General features: G+C 45.4%; 1 protein-coding gene across 1 annotated transcript; it reads left to right on the top strand.

Annotated features, from left to right (window-relative positions):
* The first annotated feature begins 301 nt into the window (after positions 1-301).
* COPS7B (COP9 signalosome subunit 7B) lies at positions 302-27,056 on the top strand. The gene is made up of 8 exons (XM_082658519.1): positions 302-462; positions 3,619-3,776; positions 7,426-7,603; positions 11,942-12,017; positions 14,277-14,365; positions 17,216-17,418; positions 19,304-19,409; positions 25,324-27,056. Exons 1-8 carry the CDS (start codon positions 400-402, stop codon positions 25,480-25,482), a joined length of 1,032 nt encoding a protein of 343 aa, XP_082514645.1. The 5' UTR covers positions 302-399; the 3' UTR covers positions 25,483-27,056.
* Positions 27,057-27,343: the final 287 nt, after the last annotated feature.

Genomic DNA, 27,343 nt, shown 5'->3' with positions numbered 1-27,343 from the left:
TCCCGGGAAGTCCCGTAGGACAAAATTTTCATTTGGTGTTGTTGCCTAGAGTTTGACCCTGCGGAGGGTTGGCTTCAGATCTGCAGACGCTCGCTTCGAGCCCGCTCCTGCCGCTGGGCACAGTAGGGCTCTGAGATAACGGCAGGTTGCCCTGTGCGATGTGGCGGAGACTACACTTCCCAGAATTCCAGGGGAGAGCCCGGGGGACCACAGATCCCAACACGCAACAGAAAGCCCAGGGACTACAAATCCCAGCATCCCCTGCACTCAATTCCTCTGTAACTTAGATTCCAGTGTGCCGCGCAATGCGCGCAAGTTCATAAACCTGCTTGTAGGTTTCGTGGTTTCTGAATCCCTAGACTTGAAACCAGGCGGGAAGATCCTCTTCAGCCTCAAAAGATGACAGCCCACAGAGAGGTAACTTCTATTTGCATGGAACTCAGAAATCTCCTGCAAATCATGGTAAGGACGAAACAACAAACACAAACACTGATTAAATTATGAAAGATAATATAACAAATGACTCCTTCAAGTCGTACTTGTTCGTTGGCCTGGGGCGCCGTTTAGGTGTTTTGCAGGGGTTTCTGGTGTGCTCCTGCGTTGGACTGAGAGAGATATCGATTGTATACTCAGAATATCAGTACAGTTAGACTTCAGAGAATTTGCTAATCCAACCCCTGTTATTTTTATATATGAAGAAACTGAGGCCCAGAGAGGCAAAGAGATTGTTGAGGGATCACAGCAAGTTGGGGCAGAGTTAGAATTCGGCTCTAAGTCTCCTGCAGTCTGGGCTTTTTCCACTACACTAGGGTGATGATATTTTTAGCAGCATGGCTATGCGATCTTACTCTCCTTGGTGAAGTCTTCCCATCACCGTTGAAACACCCAGAGGTGTTGTCTGCCATTTTCAGTAAACAATGTTGCCTGCCATTCCAGTAAACAACAACAACTTTTGGCCACCATCAAGCCATCAGCCACTGAAGCCACCCTTGAAGATGGGCCCAGAGGGGAATTCAGGATGGAGAAAAACAGGATACTTGCCCCAGATAATTAAGATGCATATCTAAGGAATAATTTCAATGAGCTCAGACACTTGCATCTTCCCATACATAGAAAAGCACTAAAATCATTTATTTGAGATGTCTGTTTTTTGTTGATTAGCACTAATCTTTTGGTGTTGAATTACATATTTTCTTTTCAGCAAAAAGTCCTTTGTATCCTGGTTCCTCTGTTACCTCTTCGGAGCAGTTCCTCAGAGCTATCTGAGAGGCTGTCTCCTGGGCTATAGTCCTCAGTAAGGTCCCCAAATAAAACATAACTCACAACTTTTAGGTTGTGCATTTTTCTTCAGTCGACATTAGGTAAACATTTATTTGGTGGCTTTCCTGCAAGTGAAGGAGTGCAATGTTTGTTTATCCACAGTCTAGGTAAGACTTGGTATTTTGATTTGTTCTTTTTTACTCAAGGTGACATTTAATACGATTTCAGAAACTAGGTAAAATTGTATCTTAAGGTTTCCTTGGAGATCTGCTATCTCTTTTCCTAGGCCTTCCTTCCTCTTCCTGTACCCCTTTCGCCTATCTGGGCACCCACCCAAGTTTTCCTTCCATGTAATTCAACAAACACCTTTTTCAGCTTTTGTTATTTGCCAGACTCTCTGTTGGTAGAAGGTGAAAGGCATGGTCACTGCCACAAGCAAGATAACCATCTAGTTAGGGAAAAAAAGAGACTCCACTGAAATTCAAGATGAACTGTGATGAATGGCACAAAAGAAAGGACATTAGAATGCTACAGAGGCCCCCATGGAAAGATATATTTCAGCTGGCAAAACTTGATGGAGGAGGTGGCATGGGTAGGATATTTTTCTGTGTTAAAAAGTTTTATCTGTAAATTTTTTTTGTTAATGAAGTGTAACACATACAGCAAGAGCACAGTTTTGGCATATGTATACACCTGTCACCAACCCCCAAATCCAGATACTGAACATTTCCAGCACCCTTCCCAGGGTGCCCCTGCCCAGTTAGTGCTGCATCCTTCCATCCTGATAACCACTCTTCTGACTTCTATTACCATAGATCAATTTTGCTATTCTTGACTTTCATTTAAATGTAATCATACAGTAAGTGCAATATGAGTCTGGCCTTTTTCCTTCATCAATATTTTTGTGAGATTCATCCATGTTGTATGTAGCAGTAGCTTTTTTTTTTTTTAATTGCTAAGTAGTATTCCATTGTATGTGTGTAGCACCATTTACCTTCTCTAGTGTTCATGGGCATTTTGGTTTTCATTTACCAGTTTCTGGCTTTTATTAACGAAGCTGCAGTGAACATTCTTAAATGTTTCTTTTTGTGGATTCATGCATTTATTTCTAGGAGAGGAGTTGCTGGCTTGTGTGGACGGCATACGATCAGCAATAGTAGATATTGCCAGTTTTCCAAAATGTTTGTACCAATTTTCACCTTCACCAGCAACATAAGAGAGTTCTAGTTGACTCTTACCCTTGGCAATAGAGGGTGGTGTCAGTTTTTAAAATATTAGCCATTTTGGCTAAATGTGGTATCTCGTTATAATTTTCATTTACATTGTCTTTGGTGTTGAGCCCTTGTCACATGCTTGTTGGCTACTTGATGTCCTCTTTTGTGAAGTGCCTGTTCAGGTCTTTTGCCCACTTTCTTAATTGGGCTAATTCTTATCGATTTGTTGTCCTTTATATGGTCTGGATATGGAGTTCCTTGTCCGATACATGCTTTGTAGATATCTTCTCCAAGTCTGTGGCTTGCCTCTTAGTCTTGTACTGGTGTCTTCTGAGAAGAGAAGTTCTTCATTTTAGTCAAGTGCCGTAGTTCAGTGCTTCCTTTTTATGATTAGTGCTTTTTGCATTGTTTAAATCTTTGCCTACATGGTTGGTGGAATTTGAACAAAGAAATATGAGGGAAGAGCACTGCGAAGAGGAAGAGAGAGCAAGTTTGAGCATAGGCCCTGGTGTCAGAGACGGAAGATGTGAGTCCTGTTAGGCCGGGAAGGCATGGAGTTTGGGCTCTAATGAGGTGGGGCGAGACAAAGCTGGATAGGTAGGAGGGAGGCACACTGAGAAGGGCCTTAACTGCAGCCTTGGAGTCTGGACATTATTCTGGAGGCCGGGGAGGCACAGCTGGAATATTTATGAACTTAAACAGAACTTAGTTGTTCTCCTTCTACCACCGACTTTGCTCCTTCTCCTCTGCAGCCCTGTCCTCTAACACCACCTCCAGACAGCTCTGGCCTCCCCAGCCAGAATCCTGGGGGGTATCTTCCTTTTCTATCCCTGCATTCAACTGGTCACCAGGTCTGATAGGTTCTGAGGTATCTAAATGTCTCCAACAATGTCCCTTCTATTTCATGCCCAGCTGCAGCTACCTTTGTTCAAGATCTCACAATCTCTTAACTGGAATACATCAGTCACCTCAAGGATTTCCCAGCCTCCAGTTCTGTCCACATCCAATACATTCCTATAGCAGCTAGTGTCCAAAATGGCAATTATCCAGACCCCTCCACAGCTTAAAAACCCTAAATAGCTCCCCAGTGCCCTTAAGGTAAAACAAACAAACAAACTCTAAAAGAGTTTGCTCTTTCTTCCAGGCTCAACTCAAGCCTCATTTCCTCCAGAAGGCTTCCTTAAACCACCTCTCTCCAGGACACAGCCAGGAGAGCCTTATCTGTACCCCTGGGGCTCCTTGTGGCATCATCTGTCCTAGCCAGATGGACCTGTCTCTCCCAGGAACCTTGAGCTCTCCCAGGTAGGAACTTTGCTGTATTTAGATTTTTACTGGGTATAGGGCTGTGCATGTGGTTTCCAAGAACCTTGATGACCTGACTCCAGCTCTGTAGCCCTCATTTCTTACCCTTGAACCCTGGGTTCCAGTCACTGTGGGTTTCTTCTCTGCATTAGTGTATGCTGCACAGTGCAGGCCTCTGTGACTATGGTCACTGCCCTCTTTTCTTCCCCTTTTTGCCCATAAGATGCCCACTTTCTCTTCCTCAACACATTCTCTTCTGTGCTTCCGAAGTATTGTCATCTCTCTCTCATAGCACTTAACACATTGAAGCTTTTTGAGGGCAAGAACCTTGTCTTATCTTCATATAAACTTCTAGAACATAATATGTGCTAAAGAAAATTTTAAAATAAATGAATGCGTTGGTGCTCGGCTCCTTTGTATCTGTCTAATTTCTGCACTCGAATGCAGGAAAGGTAAATAGGGTTTTTTTCCTCATCTTCAAGACCTGAAAGTCTGTGGTGTATACTTTAAAGGAACCAGCCTAAGTGTTCAGTTACATGGCATTCTTATCCATCTTCCAGGGGAGTTGGTAAGTACCAAATGCAACGCCACGGATGTCATTTTGGTCACAGAACCATTGTTGGCTCAACCCATCTTCTGCTTATTTTAAAATATTTTCTGAATAAAGATGAAGAGCATGGTCTTTGGCTTCAGATAGCCTGGGTTTCAAAGCAGACTTTTTTTTAAAAATTATTTTTGGCTGAGTTGGGTCTTGGTTGCTGCGCGTGGATTTTCTCTAGCTGCAGCGAGCAGGGGCTTCGTTGTGGTGCGCGGGCTTCTCATTGCGGTGGCTTCTTTTGTTGTGGAGCACCGGCTCTAGGTGTGCGGGCTTCAGTAGTTGTGGCACGTGGGCTCAGCCGTGGTGGCTGGCAGGCTCTAGAGCGCAGGCTCAGTAGTTGTGGCACATGGGATTAGTTGCTCTGCGGCATGTGGTCTCTTTCCGGACCGGGGCTCGAACCCATGTGCCCTGAATTGGCAGGCGGATTCTTAACCACCGCGCCACCAGGGAAGCCCTCAAAGCAGACTTTCATACTTACCGGCTTTTGGATTTTTTAAATCATTAATTAATGGCTGTGTTGGGTCTATGTTGCTGCGCGAGGGCTTTCTCTAGTTGCGGCGAGCAGGGGCTATTCTTTGCGGTGCGCGGGCTTCTCATTGTGGTGCCTTTTCTTGTTGTGGAGCACAGGCTGTTGGTGCACAGCCTTCAGTAGTTGTGGCATGCAGTCTCAGTAGTTGTGGCTCACGGGCTTAGTTACTCCATGATCTGTGGGACCTTTCCGGACCAGGGTTTGAACCTGTGTCCCCTGCATGGGCAGGTAGATTCTTAACCACTGCGCCACCAGGGAAGTCCCTGGCTTTTGGATTTTTAGGCTTAGTTATGTCACCTGAAAAATGGGAATAATATGACAGGCCGAGAGTTATTATGAGAATTCAGTGAGACAATGTACAGCACCTGGCACATGGAAAAACGCTCAGTAAACGGTAGTTATTAGGCTTAGTATGTCTCTGTACCCCGAGGGTAGCCACAGTCGCCCTACGGAACTTCTGAGGGTAAAGCTCGGCCAAAGAGGATGGATTTAGGGCCCAGGATGGTGATGGCGATGGTTGGGGGGGCCAAGTACTGCCTAGGCTATATTCCTCTCCTCAGGGCCCCCACCCTGTCCTGGGCTACAGCCCAGCTCGGGACCCACTTTCCCCGGCCGGGGCCGCCCTGGAGATCTGAGGCTGCAAACGCGGCGGGGGAACCTAGTGTGGGCGGAACTCGAGTGCAGCGGCGGGAGGCTTCCGGGGGAGCCGCAAGGGCAACGGGTCGGCGGAGGCAGAAAAGCGTCGGACGCCGGGCCGATCATGGACGCTTGACAACCTGCGGGCAGGCGCCGGGAGGCCAAGCCAGCGACCGAGAGGACGGAGAGGCGGCGAGGACAGGTAGGGGCCGGCGAGAGGGTGGGGCCCGGCGTGCCAGATTCGTCTGGGCCGTCAGGCTTAGCGCCAGCCGTGGGAAAAGCCCTCAGCCACACCGCCCCGCCCCCGCTCCGGGGAGCGCGATCCGCGGCTCATCACCCTGCACCCGCGGCTCTGCTTGGAACACGCCACCCGCCCTGAAGTACACCCCAGTCCTCGACTCTCAGCATCCGCACCGCGGTTGCTCTCGCTTCCCCACCCGTAAAGGCTGCTCCTTTGCCCCTCTGCCGTCCATCAAAATAGCACCTCCCCCTAGGACGGGAATTCATCTCCCCTGAGTTCCTAGCCGCCTCCTCGGGCTCTCCCACTCCAGAAGACAGCGATTATCGGCGCCTCCTCATCTCTTTGCCCCCGCGGACTTTGCTCCTTAGGCCGAGGTTTTTTTGAGGGACCGAAGTTCTGTCCGTTTTTCTACCCCTTCTCCATCTCCACGCCCTGTCATTCAATGTCTTCGCACGTGTCCACTTGGAAGAGAGGTTTTTGTTTTTCCTCTCCTAACCATCACCTTCCCCCGACATCTCCTTCCTACCCTCTCCCCTCAGTTTCCCCTTCCCTCAGCAACCTTTATTCCCTAGCACTTCATTTTTGCTGCTTCCGACAAGACCTCCTTAGGTAATCCTGGATGAAGCGACATACTTGCTTTTGTAGTACTGTGAAAGGGCTGCCACTCTTGGTGCCTGCCTCCAGAGGAAAACTTAGTTTCTCACGAAGCTAACCTTTTTTGATTTATTGTCTTTTTCACTGTACTATACTTCTTCATTTTGTCACACTGCCCAGTATATTATCATTTTTGGAGGAGTAATCTTTTCTCATGGAGAACTCCTGTAGAATAGATACGCAGTGTGTGTGTTCACACACCCAGCTTGTAGTAAGTAGATTATACAGTTGAGGGACCCTCCTGTCCTAATGTCTTCAGGGTGGCAATAGTATATCTTCATTGTTTTCTCAAATCTTTTTATTGTTTTCTTGAGATTTTATACAAATTCTGAAGTCGTGTTTGGTAAAATGTCACATATCAGTAGGAGGCCAAATAAAGGGATTTTCCTCATGGACTTACACAGCATGTATGTGTGTATTTTCTTAGTTTGAATATGTTGCTGCTTATCTTTCAAGATGATTTCCCCCTTTTTCTATCTGATCAATGACTTATTTGATAAATGGGCCATCTTTCTTGTCTGCTTTTTGTCTTTCCTTATCTGCATCTGGCAATAGGTGGGATTCTAATGACACACCGAAGCTGTAACTGATTGCTTTTGCTTACATTTGCTGCGTCTGTGTTTTGGCAAGATTCTCTGCTTCTTAACCAGAGTCTAAAAATGAGGTAGATATAAGACACCTACTGAGATACTCCTGTGTGTTTCTTGAGGTCCTGGTTAGGTTTAAGGGCTTAGAAGGTGCTGCCTTTGGCAAAGGGCCAGATGGAATGAAATGGCTTTTACTAAATGTATTTTAAACCTCAGAATAAGGACAAAATCCCTTTAACTCCCAGTTAAACGCTACCCATCTCACAAAATGAGATCTGGACTGAGGAGCTGTTTTTTCCTTTTTGAATACTGTAAAATTAAAGTATTCTGATGTCTAATCCAGCATTAAATAGGCATAGACTTTGCAAAGGAGAAGGAAGAATGAAATACTTTTCTTTGGACAGATCTCAAGACCAGAGAATGGCAGGCGAACAGAAACCCTCAAGTAACCTCCTGGAACAGTTTATCTTACTAGCCAAAGGTACCAGTGGCTCAGCCCTCACTGCTCTCATAAGCCAAGTTTTGGAGGCTCCTGGAGTATATGTCTTCGGAGAACTGCTGGAGCTGGCCAATGTGCAGGAGGTAAGAGCAGTTTCTAAACAATTTTTCTGTCTTCTTTGTTCTCAACCTTCCTGTGATTCTCCAAGTTTCCAAGGAATTTCCATGCTGAAGCATTGTGGACCCATGAGATATCCTTTTGAGGAATTGGTGAGGCAGGGGAAGAGAGCAAGGATAATGTCCTGGGCTCCTTCTGGTCAATATTTTCATCTGAATTTGGGGCAAATTTTGATTGGGTTGCTAGTAATTCGAAAGATAGGGGAAAAAATCCAACTGAACCTGATGAATTAGAAAAGTAGAGTATAAGCATGGACTGATGTTTAACAGGGGTAGTTTCAGTCATTCTTAGGGACAAAAAACCTCCAGTGCAAATATAGACATTGAAAATTGGTCAGATACATACATAGCAGAAAATTTTTGTTATCGAACATGAGATGGGCATGAATAAAGAATATATTGTTGGGCTTCCCTGGAGGCGCAGTGGTTAAGAATCCGTCTGCCAGTGCAGGGGACATGGGTTCGAGTCCTGGTCCAGGAAGATCCCACATGTCACAGAGCAACTAAGCCTGTGCGCCACAACTACTGAGCCTGCGCTCTAGAGCCCACGAGCCACAACTACTGAGCCCGCGTGCCACAGTTACTGAAGCCGGCAAGCCTAGAGTCCGTGCTCTGCAACAAGAGAAGCCACCTCAACGAGAAGCCTGTGCACTGCAATGAAGAGTAGCCCCTGCTCGCCACAACTAGAGAAAGCCTGTGCGCAGCAACTAAGACCCAAAGCAGCCAAAAATAAATACATTTATTTTAAAAAAAGAATGTATTGTTCCTGTGAAAAGGGCAGTGTTGTGCTGAAGAAGGTGTGTAAAAAAGATATGACAGGGCTTCCCTGGTGGTGCAGTGGTTGAGAATCTGCCTGCCAATGCAGGGAACATGGGTTCGAGCTCTGGTCTGGGAAGATCCCACATGCCGCGGAGCAACTAGGCCCGTGAGCTGCAACTACTGAGCCTGCACGTCTGGAGCCTGTGCTCTGCAACAAGAGAGGCAGCGATAGTGAGAGGCCCGTGCGATGAAGAGTGGCCCCCGCTCGCCGCAACTAGAGAAAGCCCTCGCACAGAAATGAAGACCCAACATAGCCAAAAATAAAAAAAATAAAAAAAGATTCCACATCTTCCCCCAACGTTGGCCAAAAAAAAAAAAAAAAAAGATATGACATGAAAAGCTGGGAAGTAGTCCTTTTTGCTTTGTTTGCTTGTTTGATGTTGTTATTAAAACCTTGGGTATCACTTTTGGTTGTTGTGCCTTAAAAATGAGAAGATCTGGTGAAGAGTAACCAGGTGGAACAGACATGTAAAGCAACCTATACTTTTTCAACCTCTACTTCCCATTTTGGATATTTTTATATTTATTGATTGATACTTTTATATTGATTGATCGAAAAGTCTGGTGACATCTTCTTACTTTGGAGGATGTGCTCAGGAGCTCTTGGTAGGGTGCGTTGGCTTCCTCTTCACCATCACAGCTTCTTCCTGGCTGACCAGGGTGGTGCCTGCTCTGCTGACGGCCACCATGTGCAGATCTGGGCAGTACTTGTTCTTGTGGATCATGTGCGCGATGCTACTGAGTGTCGCCCAGGCATTCTTCTTGATGGTGGTCCACACATATGGGGTGGCTGACTTTTGCTGGCCAGATCTTCTCTTCATGACACTAGGACACCTTTGCCATTGGCTGCTGGCTGCATGCCTGTAGCCCTGCTGTGAATCAGCCCGTTGTAGCAGAAGGAGTATGGGTCTTCACGTTACTGGACTTGCTGCTGTACATCTGCTTATTCCTCTTGGTTAGTAAACTTGAGCAGTTCCCCATGATCATCCATTGCAGGTGTGTGGAGTGGCATCATTTCCTCTCCCTGCAATAGCTGGAAACAGGAAGACCTAGTTTTATTTATTTATTTTTTTTTTTGCGGTACGCGGGCCTCTCACTGTTGTGGCCTCTCCCGTTGCGGAGCACAGGCTCTGGACGCGCAGGCTCAGCGGCCATGGCTCACGGGCCCAGCCGCTTCGCGGCTCCTCCCGGACCGGGGCACAAAGCCGCGTCCCCTGCATCAGCAGGTGGACTCTCAACCACTGCGCCACCAGGGGAGCACCTAGTTTTATTTTTTAATTGTAAATTTTTGTTTAATGTCAGCCTGTCTTGCTAGATTGTAAGCTCCGTGACGGTAAGATCTATTGTGCTCACCATTGTTTTCCTTAGAGCTTATTATGTAGCCTGACACACAGTAGACTTTCAGTAAAAATTTAATTACCAGAGATAGAAAAGGAATCCTGTGAGGGAAATTTAAGAAAACTGAGTTTTTTTTTTAATAGGCTTTATTTCTTTAGAGCAGTTTTAGATTCACAGCAAAGTTGAGAGGAAGTTACAGACAGTTCTAATATACCTTGTGCTCTCATACATGAACAGCCTGCCACCAGTGTGGAACTACACTGGCACGTCATTGTCACCCAAAGACCATAGTTTACATTAGGGATCACATTTGGTGTTTTATAGTCTATGGGTTTAGACAAATGTATAATGACATGTCCCATTACAGTATCATACAGAGTATTTGACTGCCCTGAAAGTCCTCTGTTCTGCCTCTTCATCCCTTCCTCCCCTCTAATCCCTGGCCACTGATCTTTTTACTTCTTCCAGAATGTTGTGTAGTTGGAATCATACATATGGAGCCTTTTCAGAGTGGCTTCTTTCACTTAGTAATATTGCATTTAAATTTCCTCCCTGCTCTTTCATGGCTTGGTAGCTCATCATTTTTCAAAAGAAGAGATGACCAAAGGGTAGTGTGTTTCTTCAAGTTTGTGAAAAGCCTGAATGAATATGCCAGGTGGTTGTTTCATATGGAAGTTTGGGTAAGAGGAGATGGATGAAAATTAAAGCCAGAAAGACCTTGTTGACTTAGGCCAGTGGGAGAAATTTTGGAGTGTCTGCTTTAGAGAAAATAGTCTTTTATGGCTAGTTTTGTAATCGTCTGTCTGAAAAGTGGGGGCTAGATTTGATGGTCTCTTCCACTTATGATTCAGGACCTCAGGAGATTCTCGGTAACCTGAGACAGTAGGCTGGGGTATTCAGATGCTAGAGTTCTCGTTGGAGTGCTTAGCAAATCACCCTTATCTTCCCATAGTTTGTTTTTTTCCATATGTGAGCTGGGAATAAGCTAGCTGCCTTTCAGTGGTCAGAAATTACAGACATAGTTTTTGGAAGCTTTTTTTAAAAGATGGTTAAAATCAAGTGGTATTGTTGGTGTCCACAGAATACCACTTGGTTCCTGTTTAGACTTTATTGAGTTTGGTAAATTGGAAGAGTAACAGGTACATATTTGTGAGTAAGGGAAACACCCAGTTACGGTAACTGGCAGCAGAGCAGAGTAGAGCAGTTCCTGGCAGAACAGTATCTCTTTCGTTTTTCTTCTACAGATAGCTCTTTGCCATTAGCATTAGCGAGGAATAAGTAATTCTAATGAAAACTTTTATTTGGGGCTGGTATCCTGGTTTCCTGTCGCAGCTGGGCTGTTCTGTCACGCCTTATGCTGTGCTAATCTCCAGCATTCACAGTCCACATGTAGTCCTGAAGCTTGGAGCCAACCCTACACTTTTTTCAGTTTGGATTGATAGTGGCTTGTGCTGTACCCGCCAAGCTGGTATATTGACAAGACTGCTCCAGTCTGGTTTTTTTTTAACTTATTTATTTGATTTATTTTTGGCTGTGTTGGGTCTTTGTTGCTGTGCACGGGCTTTCCCTAGTTGTGGAGAGCGAGGGCTACTGTTCGTTGCAGTGCGCGGGCTTCTCATTGCAGTTGCTTCTCTTGTTGTGGAGCACAGGCTCTAGGCGCGTGGGCTCAGTAGTTGTTGTGCATGGGTTCTAGAGCGCAGGCTCAGTAGTTTTGGCGCACAGGCTTAGTGCTCCGCCGCATGTGGGATCTTCCCGGACCAGGAGTTGAACCCGTGTCCCCTGCATTGGCAGGCGGATTCTTAACCACTGCGCCACCAGGGAAGTCCCTCCAGTCTGTTTTGATGGCAGGGGAATCCTGAGCAAACCTGAACTGCTCCCAGTGCTTACTGCTTTGTGTGTGTGTGCGTCTGTGTGACAAAAGTAGCTCCTGGGCATGCTCTGTGCAGTATAAAGCATGTATTCCTCAGAGAGAAAAATTAAACTTGGGGCCTTATTTATTTTTTCCCAAAGACTCAAAGAGTTGGGAGGGACCTCAGGGACCAAGCAATAAAACGGTCAGAACTGTGGCATGTGATCACCTGCCCTCTTCTTGAACACTGCAGTGATTGGTAGCTCGGTCTGTGAACTGCTGTTTTTTTTCCTCCTCAGCTTGCAGAAGGAGGTAATGCTGCTTATTTGCAGTTGCTGAATCTGTTTGCCTATGGAACATACCCAGATTACATAGGTGAGTTGGTTAAGATCCTCCAAAGACTTTTCTTAATTTTGTTGCTCTGTCTGGATATGTTGCCTTCATGAGGGTCACTGAGGTCTGGGATATAAAACATGGGGTGGTATCTTCCTAACCTGGCTGTTTCTCATTTTACTGTGCTCTGTAAGTGACCTCGCATGAGGACTTTCGTTCCCGCCTTTTATTTCCTAGTGGGTAAATGGGGACTATGTTTATGCTCATCCATAAATATAGCCCTTGTTTATTTTCCAGATGAGATTCTTGAGGACTGGTGTTTGTAGAACACTTGGAGTGTTGTGAAATGTCAGAATACTTTGTAAAGTATTTAAGCGTTGTAAATATTATCTAAATACTATCATCATATTGAAGAAAGTTTGGAAAACAGGGAAAAAAGTCACTTGTACTCCCATTAAACTGCTGTTAGCATTATGGTGCTGGACTTTTCTTCCTTGTGCTTGTGCTTTCTGATATGTAGGTGTAAGTAGATTATGTGTACCATTTTATATCTTGCTTTATTCACTTATTTCATAGGCATTTATCCACGTTTTAAGTCTTTGTAGTCATTTTTAATATTCCATAATCGAATACTCCATAATCTACTTACCCCATTCTCTTTTGTAGATCATTTGAGTCATTGTATTGATAAATTAGAATCTTAAATATCAGGAATGAGGTGCATGAATGTCCAGACACTAACTTACCTTCCACCCAAGCCATTTTTGTCTGGCTTCCCTAGTTTATTTTAGTGATAATGATATAGGCCTGGCAGTTTCTTTTAGTGGTGTGACTCAGGGTCTTCTCTACTATGTCCTCGACTTCCCCTTTTTTCTCATTTTCTTTCTCCATGGTCACTTCTACTTACTCGGTGCTGCTGCCAGACTGGACAGTTTGCCACTTGCCAGCTTTTTCTGACCTTCACTTTGTTCCAGTGTGTGTATCCTTTGTTTCCATCCTCACTAAAGAGCAGCATTTTACAGACTCTAGAACCAGGATTCTTGCATTATATTCTGTGTCCACTTCAATAGTTGTGTGTTCTTTGGTAAATTAAATGGTCTTCTGTACCTCAGTCTCCTTATCTGTAAAATGGGAGTAATAAAAAGGTCCACAATCCCTTATCTGCACTTCTTGGGCTAGATGTTTCATAATTTAGAATTTTGGGGACTTTAAAAAGGTAATATGATGCATATACTTTTTTATGTAACACCCTCGAGAGGTGTGGGCAGCACCGGTAGTCAAACACATTCACAGTTTTGCAGCAAAACAAATGAATATTCACAACAAGTGGGATAAAAAGCCTAACTCAATTTAGGTCATGATTTGCCACCAAATGAATTTCAGCACTGTGCTCAAGGGAGCAAAAGCAGTGTGGATTCACCTTTTTGGAATCCAGCATTATGGATAAGGAATTGAAGACATTTGGAATCTGTCTTGTGGGGCTGTTGTGAGGACTAACTGGATGTGTGTGTATATGAACGGATCTGTGTGTGCACTTACACTAAGTAAAGCTTGCCATATACGTTGCCTTGGCTGGTGCCATTGCTGTTGCTATTATTGTTATTGCTAAAGTTTTGCCTGTCCTTCAAGGATCATCTCATAGTCCACCTTTCTTTCTTTTTGTCTCCTGTACCTCCCCAGTTCCCCAGTGTGACTGCACTCACTTGCACTTTCTCTTTTTTCTCTCCCCCTCTCTCTGTTTCCCTTTCTGCCTCTCCCCCACCTCCTCACCCTCTTGTTCTCTTCTGGTAGTTTGTACCTTTCTTCTGGTAGTTCTCTTGCATTTGTAGCTGTTGAAACATTGGATGGTAAGACTGAGGACAAGTCCAGGGCGATTGAGTTGCACAACTCTGGGTGGTAGTTGGTGCTCCTGGAGTTGCGGAGTGTAGCAGCCCTGACAAGCCCCGTCTGTTCCCCTTGCATCACTTAAGACAGTGCATTGGACATAACAGACGCTCAGTGAAGACATGTTGAAAATAGTACTCCAGTAAGAGAATTGTCATGCCGTTTTGTGCACTCATGCCCGGCTTCTTAGGAGACTAAGCTTCTTGTGTGTAGAGATTCAGTTTTGTCTTCTTTGGTAGCACATGGTATTTCAGAGAAGATGGGAGGTGCTTATGGAACATTTGCCTAGTGAATAAGTGCAGAGTCATGACAGTGATTCAATAGCATGTTTGATGTGGGGAGTTGGTGTGCTTATTCCATGAAGAAATCCTAATTTTATTTTGTGTCTTGATTTTTGTGGTGGGTGGGACTGAGCAGCCAACAAGGAGAGCCTGCCAGAACTGAGCACAGCTCAGCAGAACAAGCTGAAACACCTTACCATCGTGAGCTTGGCGTCAAGGATGAAGGTACGATCCAAACCCTTTCCTGTCTTCCTCCTTACCTCGAGGCAGGTGTCACGTTGGCATCAGTGTGGGAACTCCCATCTACACACAGTTGAGTTGCATCATAAATGCATAAAATTTGCCTGGCAAAGGACAAAAGAGAAAAAGATAACAGTTAAAATAGTGTAGATAATTACTCACCATTCCATTTAGGAAAAGTATGCCCAGGAGTGATTGTGAATCAGCAGGTCTCAGTTCTGGCATGCCGTGGTACCCCACGTGCTGTGAGCATTTTGCCATGCTTAAAGGAGACTGCTGTTTCAAGATACAGATTTTTCAAACAGCAAGGCATCTCAAGGCAAGTTAACTGCTTCAGCTGTTGCTCAGTGCACAGTGAACTGTTCCTGTGCTGGAGGAAAAACTTGCTATGTTGAACTTACTGAGAGATAGATTTTTTTTTTTTTTTTTTTTTTTTAGATTTTTTAATATGCTGCCTTCCTCTGGGGATTTTCAAGGTTAATTATACTAATTGGAATTTTTGCCTTCTGTGCTAACTTCTGACCCTAACCTTCTGTAAGATACCACTCCACTATATCTCTGAGTTCTTCTTTTTAGAAGAAGATGTGCAACCAGCTGCTTATAGCCATTAACAAAGAAGATCCAGGTTTGATTAATTTATAGTTGATTTTTGGCTCTCTGCCCAATCCCAGCCTAAATATCTATAAAGTTTTGGGGGGCTGTGCCTTTGAAAAAGTTTGCTTTTTGCATTTCCCCTCTGTGATTGAGCTGGAGAGATGTATATTTGTTCTTGGATTGCTGTTTCACGTGCTAAAATTATTTTATCTGGCCTAATCACAAATTTCTGATTCTCAGCTGGGCACTTCAGGTGGGAGGCCTATTTTGTTAGGAAATGAGGACCTGAATTTTTTTTTGTCCTGATCATGAACTTCTCAAGTGTAGCAAAGAGTAGGAGCGACTTTTTCCCTCGTTTCTGCAACCTGTCATTCTTTTTTTTTTTAACATCTTTATTGGAGTATAATTGCTTTACAATGGTGTGTTAGTTTCTGCTGTACAACAAAGTGAATCAGCTATACATATACTTATATCACCATATCTCCTCCCTCTTGCGTCTCCCTCCCACCCTCCGTATCCCATGCCTCTAGGTGGTCACAGAGCACCGAGCTGATCTTGCTATGCGGCTGCTTCCCACTAGCTATCTGTTTTACATTTGGTAGTGTGTATATTTCCATGCCACTTCCTCACTTCGTCCCAGCTTACCCTTCCCCCTCCCTGTGTCCTCAAGTGTCCATTCTCTACCTCTGCATCTTTATTCCTGTCCTGCCCCTAGGTTCTTCAGAACCTTTTTTTTTTTTTTTTTAAGATTCCATACATATGTGTTAGCATATGGTATTTGTTTTTCTCTTTCTTACTTACTTCACTCTGTATGACAGTCTCTAGGTCCATCCACCTCACTACAAATAACTCAATTTCGTTTCTTTTTATGGCTGAATAATATTCCATTGTATATATGTGCCACGTTTTCTTTATCCACTCATCTGTCGCTGGACACTTAGGTTGCTTCCATGTCCTAGCTATTGTAAATAGAGCTGCAGTGAACATTGTGGTACATGACTCTTTTTGAATTATGGTTTTCTCAGGGTATATGCCCAGTAGTGGGATTGCTGGGTTGTGTGGTAGTTCTATTTTTAGTTTTTTAAGGAACCTCCATACTGTTCTCCACAGTGGCTGTATCAATTTACATTCCCACCAACAGTGCAAGAGTGTTCCCTTTTCTCCATATCCTCTCCAGCATTTATTGTTTGTAGATTCTTTGATGATGGCCATTCTGACTGGTGTGAGGTGATACCTCATTGTAGTTTTGATTTGCATTTCTCTAATGATTAGTGATGTTGAGCATCCTTTCATGTGTTTGTTTGCAATCTCTATATCTTCTTTGGAGAAATGTCTATTTAGGTCTTCTGCCCATTTTTGAATTGGATTGTTTGTTTTTTTGCTCTTGAGCTGCATGAGCTGCTTGTATAATTTGGAGATTAATCCTTTGTCCAGCCTGTCATTCTAAGCCCCTGTACCAACCCTGGATTTCAGACCTTTAGTCATAGAAAAACCCCCAGGTATGTTTGCCCTCTTCTCCTCATACATCTTCCTCCTGTTTCTGCAGATTTGATTGCTGTGTTAATTTTCAAACTAATAGTGATGTGTCATAGGATTTACAGAAAACTGGTATTTAGATATCCAGTTGTCTTGGAGTCATGCAGAATGTCGGTACAGTCCATTACAGGACTACTGTTGGGGAATTGACATTGGTTGTCAGAGACCAAGAAAACATGTAAACTTCAGGATGACCTCTGAGCTTGCAGTATCCACTGGTCACCTGTAGGTGGGTGCATTAGACTGTAAGATTTTTAATTGTGCTCTGCTGGGCAAGCAGCCAGTTTGTGGGTCCAGTGTCTGAGATTCTTTGGAGTTTTTTTTGATGATCTGGCGTCTTATACAAATTCTGCCAGCTTCCAAAAGGCAGCAGAGTGCCACATTCTGAGGATATCCCTTTTTCCTCTAGAAAGAGTCTTTGGGATCTCTAAGAGTGTGCTTCAGAGCATGAAAGCTGGAAGCTGAGCAAAGTCCAGGAGGCAGGGGATGGAGGAGAACGCATTCCTAGATGCTGTGGGTCTTGTTTGGATCCCACGGGTCTCACAGCTCATTTATCCATCTCTTGTTGCCATAGATGTTAATAATTACCACTAGACTGCATTTCCCAAAGCCCTGAGGCATATGTTGGCTATCTGAGTAATAACCTGAATTTTCTTTAATGTTTACCAATGGTTTTTGTAAACATCACATGTACCTTATCTATAGTGTATCCCCTACTCCGTGCTGCTGAAGGACCTGGAGATGCGGAATCTCCGGGAACTGGAAGACCTCATCATCGAGGCTGTCTACACTGATATCATCCAGGGCAAGCTGGATCAGCGAAACCAGCTGCTAGAAGTGGATTTCTGCATTGGCCGTGACATCCGAAAGAAAGATATCAATAATATTGTCAAGACCTTGCATGAATGGTGAGGCTCAAAGAAGGAGGTGCCCCCCTCTTTAGGGAGGGGATACCTAGCATGCCCTCTATGCCTCTGTTTGGGGAAATGTGGTCTCCAGGTATCAGCTGGGGCTGCCTGGGAGCTGGGGCCTTGGGACAGCAAGCTAGGGAGTGGGGCTGCATTTGTGACTACAGCTGTGTGGCAGTAGGAATCACTTCAGGCTTCCTAGTGCCATGGTTGTAAAATAGTTCTTGTCCTGTGCAGTTGGGGACTGTTTAGTAGCAGGCTGTAAAATGCCCAGAGTTGGCAGGTGGAGCCTCTGAAGCCTCGCTGTGTGACACTGATCCTGTGCTTTGCAGACTCACCCTCAGTGTTTGACCAAGCTTGGGAATTAGTGTTGGTAAGATTCTTTGGATAAGAGAACCAAGTTCGGCATCAGTAACATTGGGCTAGTGTTTGTAAAACATTGTGAAGGATATTAAAGACAAGGAATGGGTTATTCTAAGTTGGAACACAGACTCATATACTGAATATTTGATAACCATATTCTGGTATATAAAAGGAAGTGGAACATTTGCATGTACTCCATTTTAATGGAATTTGATGTTCGCAAGAGCTGTTGCACGTTCTACATGGATTTGTCATGGTGTGATTCAAGGCTGAGTTGTGAAGGAGGGCCAGGGTGAGAGTATAACTGGAGGTGAGGAGAGTGTGTTCCCAGGCGGCACATGGCACGTCGGAGGCCATGAAGCAGAGTAGGCAGACTTTGTGCAGAGGGCTGGGGTTCATTTTGTCTTTAAACAGACTGACTCTCTGGCTTAGCCTCTAGGGGTGTGTATCCAGGGATGTACAGACTGACTCTCTGGCTTAGCCTCTAGGGGTGTGTATCCAGGGATGTACAGCCCAGCTTTGACCCTCTGGGGGTCCACAGCCCCCTAAGTTTCCCTCACTTCAGCTACTGTTGGATCCCCAGGCATGTACTTGCCCACCCTTTACCCCAGGTTCTGTCCCAAGTGTGACTCCAGACCCCTTCCCTTTACAACATCTGACACAAGCAGTAACTTTCAAAAGATTTTAAAACGGTGAAGTCAGACTAAATGGGAAATAAACTTAGAAAACACCCCTAACATGAAAATGGTCTGGCATACAAAATCTAGGTTTCCAGTCCCACTAAAGTTGGCTGTCTTTTTCCGTTTTTGAGACGACTGACACCGTCTTTCACCTCCATAGTCTGGCTTCAACGTGTTTGCATCCAGAGGGCCTATTCTAGCCCCCATTCCAGGATGTTTACTCGTATGAATTCCTACAACTTGTTTTTATGCATTGGAGTTAGATTTGAAACAAAATTGGTATGTAGAGCGGCACCGCAAATACACAGAATGTTCCCAACTGTTGACTCTGAAGTGGAGGGTATGTGGCTATTTATTGTACTATACCTTCAACTTTTTTTTTAACGTATTTAAAATTTCAAAATAAAAAGTGGGGAAAATGATATAATGAGGAGGGGGTGGCAGTTGGGAAGTAACACACTTCTGAGAAAAAGGGCAATCTTCAAAATAGGATGCTTTTAGAAAATAAATTTTTCTATTGAGAAAACTGATTAATCAGTGCCATCTGTGAAGTCCCTCCTAATTCCTTTAATTGCACAGTCCGTGAAGCTTTCCCATGGGATACAAAGGTTGGAAATTAAAGCTGTATTCTAAGAAACCACCCCACATCCTCCATGTTTGTTTCCACATGCCCTATGTTATGTATTCAGAAACACCTGTCTTTTGGAAGGAGTGAAGGGGCAAGAGCGCTGGCAGACGGAGTGTTACAGGAAGTCTCTAAGGAATCGGGGAGGGAGACTTGGGAGGCTGCAGGACAACTACCAGGCTTTTCTGGGGCTCAGGGCTGGTTATCTCTTATATAGGTGCGATGGCTGCGAGGCAGTCCTGCTGGGCATCGAGCAGCAAGTTCTGAGAGCCAACCAGTACAAGGAAAACCACAGCCGAACTCAGCAGCAGGTAGAGGCCGAGGTGAGGAAGAGAACGCCTGTCCCCACTCCAGGGTATCCCTGTTTGTCCCTTGTCTTGTGATCTTGGCGTAGATGAAACAGCACTCACTCGCTCGTGGGCACTGGGTGAGGTGCTGGGGTAGAGGCGAGTGTGACCCAGGCCCTCCTCTTGGTGCTGTCCGTCTCGTTTCTGATTCCTGGTCACCAGAGCGTGAGCGGGCTCGGGGAGCGGAATGTTGTAATTCCTCAGTTTACACGCACTTTGCAGCTGTAGAGCAAAAGAAACGAGTTTGGGGATGGGTCTTAAAGATGGATGGAGGGATGGTGGTTACCAGGCGGGGCAGAGGGCGGGGTGCGTCTGGGCTGGGGCACATGGGGCTTCAAGGCCCCGGTGCTGCTCTGCCTCTTAGGTTGTGTGGTGGGTGCACAGTGTTCCTTGTATTCTTCTCTAATCTGTATGTGTATGTTGTAACCATTTAAAATGCATGATATGTTTCATCTTGAAAAAAGAAAAAAGGGAAAAGATTTGGTGGATGAAATGCAGGTGAAGATAAAAGTGTGTGATTGTGGTGTTAGATGCCTGGTTGTTCAGGACATTTTTAGCCTCTGGGAGAGACGCAGGCTCCAGCCCTTGAGTTAGTGGGTGTTTGTCTGCCTATAGCCTGGACACCTGTGGCGCCATCTCCCAATTTGTTTGGAGCCCTGAAGACCAGAATTTTAGCACTGAAAGTCCTTTTCTAGCGTGATGGAGCTTGAAGCATTAATGGTATTTAATGAATTTTAGAAGTCAGGTATCCTAGAGTGTAGCAGAATGGGACCCAGAGTTACAGCTAAGGAACATAAGAAATAAGTAGTTGTGCCTTTCTAAGGGGGATTTGTAAAATTTGAAGATTTCCCCTGCTCTGTTATATGTACTCCTTGAAAATAAAACCTGGTCTTTGTAAGCCCAGCTCCTTGTCCCATGCCTAATGAGCACATAATAGGTGCTCAAATGAGTGTTTATATTTCAGGCACACCCTATAGGTGTCAGTGGACTGCTGAACTCTGCTTCCATGAACTAGAGTGCATTTATTTCAGATACACACATCCCTGTATATATATGCATACCTACGCTGTGAATGTTCCATCCACTGTAAATTTTTAACTCTACTTCTAGCCAAAGAAGTGTGAACTATATTTAATTTAGCATTAGTCAAAGACAGATGCAATTAGGAAAGTAAGCCTGCAGCTTCTCTAATAAGCTCTGTGATCCCCCTCTTGAATATTTTGCTCTCTTCTCTGACCTGGGATTGATGTCTGAGCAAAGTAGGACAGTATTCACTGATTCTTCCCTGTACATCAGACCCTGGAAACAGTAGATTTGGAGGCGAAATGCCCACCTGACCTGGGATAGCCTGAAACACTCTTAAACCTGGTTGGTGGCACAGGAGGAGGAGTCTGATCGCTACTGGCTGCCCCATTGTGCTCGGACTGTTGCTAATTGTGTGGCAGGTGGTGGGCTTGACTGTGGTCATTTGCAAAACTGAATGATACTAGTTTTAGAATTTTGAATGGCTGAAGTTTATTTCCAGAAAAAATGGCATCTGATGAAAGAAGGCACTGCCTAATGTTGAGGCACGACCAATACGTAGACAACAGTGTGGGCTCCTTAGGTTATGTTTATTAAATGAGAGCCAGCACACATGGATTAGCTCGCGGCGGCCCACTGCTGGAAAACACAGCTGGCAGAGCCTGATGCTGCCACCAGGTGGCAGTAAAGATTTGATTAAGTTTGAGAGAAAGAAATTTGAGGAAACCTCCAAGGTCACCTCCGCTACCAATTAAAACAGTTTACTAATTTAATAATCTTCTAGGAAATCTAGAACAGACAGGTACGAGAAGAGTGGGAGTGTGGTCAAAGCCCAGAGCCTTGACAATTTTTCCATTCACAGATGCATGATCTGGCTACTATGTGAGGGATGCTGACCGTCCCCCAGCTGAAGGCACATGGAAGGTGCTCACTAAGTATTTGTTGACTTGAAAATAAAACAGATCTACCACAAACACAGCTGTAATTCTGTCCTATTCTGCTTGTATTTATGCTTCCGTTACTCTTGACTTAACTTTTTTTTTTTTTTTTTTTTGCGGTACCCGGGCCTCTCCCTGTTGTGGCCTCTCCCGTTGCGGAGCACAGGCTCCGGACGCGCAGGCTCAGCGGCCATGGCTCACGGGCCCAGCCGCTCCGCGGCATGTGGGATCTTCCCAGACCGGGGCATGAACCCCTGTCCCCTGCATCGGCAGGCGGACTCTCAACCACTGCGCCACCAGGGAAGCCCTTGACTTAACTTGTATAGTCATTTTCTCAACTGAGTTGATCTTTTCTTTACTTGTCCTTAAGTTAGATTGCTTGTTCCCAGAGGGGAAATCTTGACGTTTTCCTCCCAAAATCTTATAACAGCAGCTATCTTCTGTTGAGTATTAGCTTTAAGAGTCTTCCCTCTTAACGAAGTCAGCCCTATCACAAACTGCCTAAGAATATTCTCTCCTTTTAGTTTTTCACAGAAATAGCGCATAATTAGTTACAATTCCAGCATACCTGGAGGAGATAGAACAATAACATTATGAGCTGTGTCATTACCTCTGAGCAAATGCCCTGGAGGGGAGGTAATGATCACCTCCACAAAGCACCTCCTCATTTACATTTGATTTTGGAGTGTATTTTTCTTTATATTTCAGTGTGCTTATAAGTCTGATGTTCTCTGGAATGTCAATCTGTAGTTCTTGCTGCATTCACAAAATAGGCTGTGTTCCAGTCAGGTAGGTAATAGAGCATAATTGGACAAAGTAAGCCCTGTTTTTCTTTATGTAGAAAATGCCCCAGGAGTTAAGTTAGTGACAGATCTTGAGCCTGTTGGCTGTGTGGTGCGCCAAGAGTGTGCTTCTCTCCATCTCCCCGTTCTTCTTTTCTATGTAACCCTTTCCCCACTGTGCACTCTACTTCTGTTGTCTCCCTTTGCTCTGCCCCATAGCTCAAAGAGGTTTTCCTACCCTAAGACTCTCTTCTTTCTCCTTTTGCCTGAATATTTAACGTCTCTAGTAGAACTAGGCTGTGATTTTGTTAGCAGGCGCAGTCCCACCTGAAAACTCCTGAGGCCCATGATTTGAGGGGCTTGACAAACTCTAGGTCATCTGGGGTAATGGGATGGGGATAGCCTGCAAGCCAGACTACTCAAGGAAGAAAATTAGAAGGATCAGGGCATTTAGGCCAAAGAAGACAAGTCTGCGGGATACTAGTCGTCGTTTAAAGGGCGGCTCTGTGCAAGAGCAGTTAGACTTCTCAGGATTGTTTCTTGAAGCTGAGATGGGCTTAACTGGTGGACCTACATGAGTGGCCACTCTTGGATCCCGGAAGGAGCTATCTGCAGGTAGACCTGCACAGCTATTACGAAAAGCTAGTTGACTCTTAACTCCCCTTCAACTATGAGAGTCTGTTATTGGCTCGGCAGTCTACTTTGTGAGTTCCCTGTGTTCAAAATGCTAACAATCAAACTGATTGAGCATGACATATCCATAATAGGGCCCCTGTGAGCCACGTCATCCCCCCATCCAGGCTGAGGCCTTGTTTAAGATAAAGGGCCTCGTTTCCTAGGCTAAGAGACACTTGCCCAAGAAGCCCTCTTTTTCCCTATGGCATGTTTACCTGACTGTGGAGGATTCAACTTTGTCAGTACATAGTCTTACTGGAAGCTAGATGTGAACTCCTGAAACACAGAGGAGACACAGCACACAGGATGCCACCACCCGAGAGTGAGAGGGCGCTGCCAGGCAATATAGGTTGAGGGGAGGCTAGTGGTCAGGACGGGTTTGTGGAAGAGGTAGGGTCAGAGGTGGCTAGCGAAGGAGGAGGCTTGCCCAGGCTGGGATAACAGGGTGCAGGAAAGGCAACAAGGCAGAAGAAATGACTGCTTCCGGGTGTGAGGCCGGGGACTAGCGTGGCTCGAGTGGAGGGCACATGTTGTGGAAGGGAAGGAAGGTACAGGGTCTTGAGTGGCGTGTCAGAAGTGCAGAACAAACCAGGTTTTTCCTTGGGGTAAGTCTCATTTCTTTTTCTGGCTTACCAGGGTCACTGAGCACCTGAAATAATAGCTTACTGGGAGATAGTTTCTATAAGAAAAAGCTGCTTGAGGAGGTAAATAGGCATTTGAATGAATGCTTAGAAAACATATCAAACTGGACAAACCTTGTTATTTTATAAAGCGGTGATAACGGAGAAATCACATTTCTTAACCTTTCCCCCAAGGCCATCAGAATACACTGAAGTGAAACAAAAACAAATATCTCTTTTATTTATTTATTTAAAAATTTTATTTGTTTATTTTTGGCTGCGTTGGGTCTTCGTTGCTGCATGCGGGCTTTCTCTAGTTGAGGTGAGCGGGGGCTACTCTTCGTTGCAGTGCGCGGGCTTCTCATTGCGGTGGCTTCTTGATGCGGAGCATGGGCTCTAGGCGCGCGGGCTTCAGTAGTTGTGGCTCGCGGGCTCTAGAGTGGAGGCTCAGTAGTTGTGGCACACGGGCTTAGTTGCTCTGCGGCATGTGGGATCTTCCCGGACCAGGGCTCAAACCTGTGTCCCCTGCATTGGCAGGCAGATTTTATTAATTTTTAAAAAATTTTTAAAATTTTTAAATTTTTAAATTTTTTGCGGTACGTGGGCCTCTCACTGTTGTGGCCTCTTCCGTTGCGGAGCAGAGGCTCTGGACGCGCAGACTCAGCGGCCATGGCTCACGGGCCCAGCCGCTCCGCGGCATGTGAGATCTTCCTGGACCGGGGCACGAACCCGTGTCCCCTGCATCGGCAGGCGGACTCTCAACCACTGCGCCACCAGGGAAGCCCTGGCAGGCAGATTCTTAACCACTGCGCCACCAGGGAAGCCCTGGCAGGCAGATTCTTAATCACTGCACCACCAGGGAAGTCCCCGCCTTTACTTTCTTACCGACAAACATACACCTCACTCTGCACCAATACACCTCAGCTAGCTGAAGGGCAAAGGCATGAACAATCCATTAGAATTGGTGTTGGGGAATGTGTGTAAATACGGGCACAGGAGTACACGATTGGTAGAAGGACAAGTTGGTACAATCATTTTTCAGAAGGCAGTATGGCAATCGTTACTAAAGTAAAATGTGTAAACCCTTTGATGTGGAAAGCTCAATTCTAGGAATATGTCCTCCACAGGTGTTCACAAAAGTATGCAAAGGTAAACATGGGGGGCTGTTCACAGGAGCACCATACATAAGTGAAAAACAAACTGGGAACTAATTAAAAAATGGTAGAACATTCATCCTAGAGCAGTACACAGATATTGCATAGGATATGCTTAGGAGTTGCTTAAATATTTCGGAGCCTTTCTGTTAATCGAAGAAAGGAATGCTGAAAACAGTACTGTGGTCGCATTTTTCTTTTACTACATTTTTTGTCATTTGTCACTTAGTTGGCTGAAGTTTATCCTCTAGTTGCTTATTCAAGAAGGGCTCGTGGGAATTCGGGAATTGTATTCCCAAAGTTCTGGTGAAAATATCTGTGGTTTCATATGTGAACAGTAATGAGCTGAGTATAGCATCTTGTGTCACCCTTTGTTTTTCTATGGCCATTTTAACCAGTGCTTTCTTTCACTTGCTGTGTTGTACCTTTTTGCCAAATGGTCCACTACCACTTGGCTTATTCCCCATTTTCAACCAAGAAAGCATTAGTTCCACTTTTTTGCTTGACTCATTTCCATGTATCTTCCATGAGCAGCCCCTGCTTGTTTCTCCTCATCTGAGTTTCTGAAGATAATCTCAGATTTTCTTGCAGAGGATTCTGGCTTCTTCCCTTGAGTGGCCCCCCTTATAGCGAGAACAAGTTGCAGTGAGTTTCTGGCGCTTACAAGCTGACCACACCAATTCTGTGTCTCCCTCCAGGTTACCAACATCAAGAAGACACTCAAAGCTACTGCGTCCTCCTCAGCTCAGGAGATGGAGCAACAGTTGGCTGAACGAGAGTGTCCCCCCCATGCTGAGCAGAGGCAGCCCACTAAGAAGATGTCCAAAGTGAAAGGTCTGGTCTCCAGCCGCCACTAGGGCCGGCTGGGGCAGCTGGCACTCACCAGGCCTGGGTCAGGTGGGGAGGGGACACCAAGGGCCTATTTCCTCCCCTCTCTACCTTCCATGAGTTCCAGACCTGCCCATCCCCTCACCAGCGCCTCCCCCCACATTGGTACTGTTCCAGAAGAACCGTTAACTCCCTTCCCTCTCCCACTCCCTCTTCCCCAGTTGCTCCCTTCAGACTCAGGGGCTCCACGGATGCCATCCCAACAGGGCCAGACACTGCCCAGCTTCCCTCCAGGAGGTTCTTGTCTCTGTCTAAGGGCTTGTATCCCTCCCAGTTTTTCTTTTGCTTCGTGTCATTTTGTCAGGCTGGTCATAAGCTGGAAGCAGCTTTAACTGGCCCACAGGGATGACTGCAAAGGAGGCCCCTCTCTGAGTGACGGGAGGCACTCCTTCTCCAGCCCCATGTGCCACAGTGCCCACCATGGTGCAGGCGCTCTAGCCAGGTATCAGAATGCTTTGTTTTCCCTCTCCTGCCTTATCCCTTGTTGGCAGCTCAGATCAGGCCATGGAGGGATGTGATGCTGGGCTATGTTTACTAAACCTGCGGGTTTTCAGCCTCTTACGCCCAGCTCCAGTCTCTCATTAGTTGGGAGCACCAGGCTGATTAACCTCTGGAATTTGAGCACCCGTAGGGGTCGCTGCGGGTCTGCTGGGTGGCGGAAGTTTCTTCCGGCTTGGTGTTCTCCGCTGGCCTCGCTCCCTGCTGCCTCTGACTACTCAGACTGGTTTTTGGTGTCAAGGCCCCGGCTGCCCACTGGGGCTGTCTGCCAACACTTGTTCTCCCGAGATCTTTAATTCTTCCCGGCTGCATCCGTGGTGGGGATGGTGGTGTTGAGGCCCCTCTATCTGGTGAAGGATCTGTTGCTGCTTCTGTTTCTTTCTTCCCACCCTCCCTGGCTGGTGACCCAGAGCCCTCTGATGATGGCATTCTCCTGGCAAGAGAAAAGGACTTGACTAGCCTTTCTGAACTTGAACAGTTTCAGGTTATATTTTAATTTTTTTTTTTTTTTTTTTGTACAGGTTCTGATTCTAATACATTTCAACATGCTTTTTTCCCCCCTCGTGTCAATATTTGTTATAGACTAATCGCCGGGGAGTTTCACCTGGTTGGAGGGTGGGGTGTGTGTATGTGTGCGTGTGGTGGTGTTTTTTTTTTTTTTTAAGGGGAGGTGGAGGTCCTGGACTGATATTAAAGAGAGAAAAAGCACATTTTAGAAAACAAAATAAAAGTAGATTTAATGTATGTGACTGTGGAATGTGAGGTTGCATAGCTGGTAGATCTTGAGGGGCTAGAATTAGGGTGGTTCAGGGAAAATGTGATACTGTTTCAGTGCCATGGTTAAAAAATGGATTTCTCCTTTTTCCAAAATGTCCAACAGCTGCCTACCATTGATCAAATGTTAACAAAATACTCTTGTTTCCCTTTTTATGATTTATGTCCCCATATAACATTATGCCCAGCTGGAGGGTTTAATTCCCAAAGTATGTTTCATGAAACCCTTTGATAGATGCTCTGTGGAAAAGGGGTTCTGTTGTTAAATAAATTCGGCACATCCTGCATCCCATATCCTCACTGGAAATTCATTGTTAAGGTCTCAAAGAAGGCCTGGGGGAGGAAGCCTGTTCCCAACACTGATTTCACCACCAAATCCTTTTTTGGTAGTATTTAGTGGAACACATTTTGGGGAAATTTTTGGAAACGTATTTCTCAAAAACACCTCCCAGCCTTATAGGTTTTTTCCAGCTATTCTTTCCAGACAAAACAGTCACTCTCACTCTTGCAAGTGGTCTTCCATCCTTATCTTTCCCACTGGGGAGTGGACTAGGTAGG

This window comes from Grampus griseus (genome assembly GCF_964374135.1).
Source record: "Grampus griseus genome assembly, chromosome: 7".
Classification (NCBI taxonomy): domain Eukaryota; kingdom Metazoa; phylum Chordata; class Mammalia; order Artiodactyla; family Delphinidae; genus Grampus; species Grampus griseus.
This window is presented reverse-complemented; position numbering and strand designations above follow the sequence as displayed.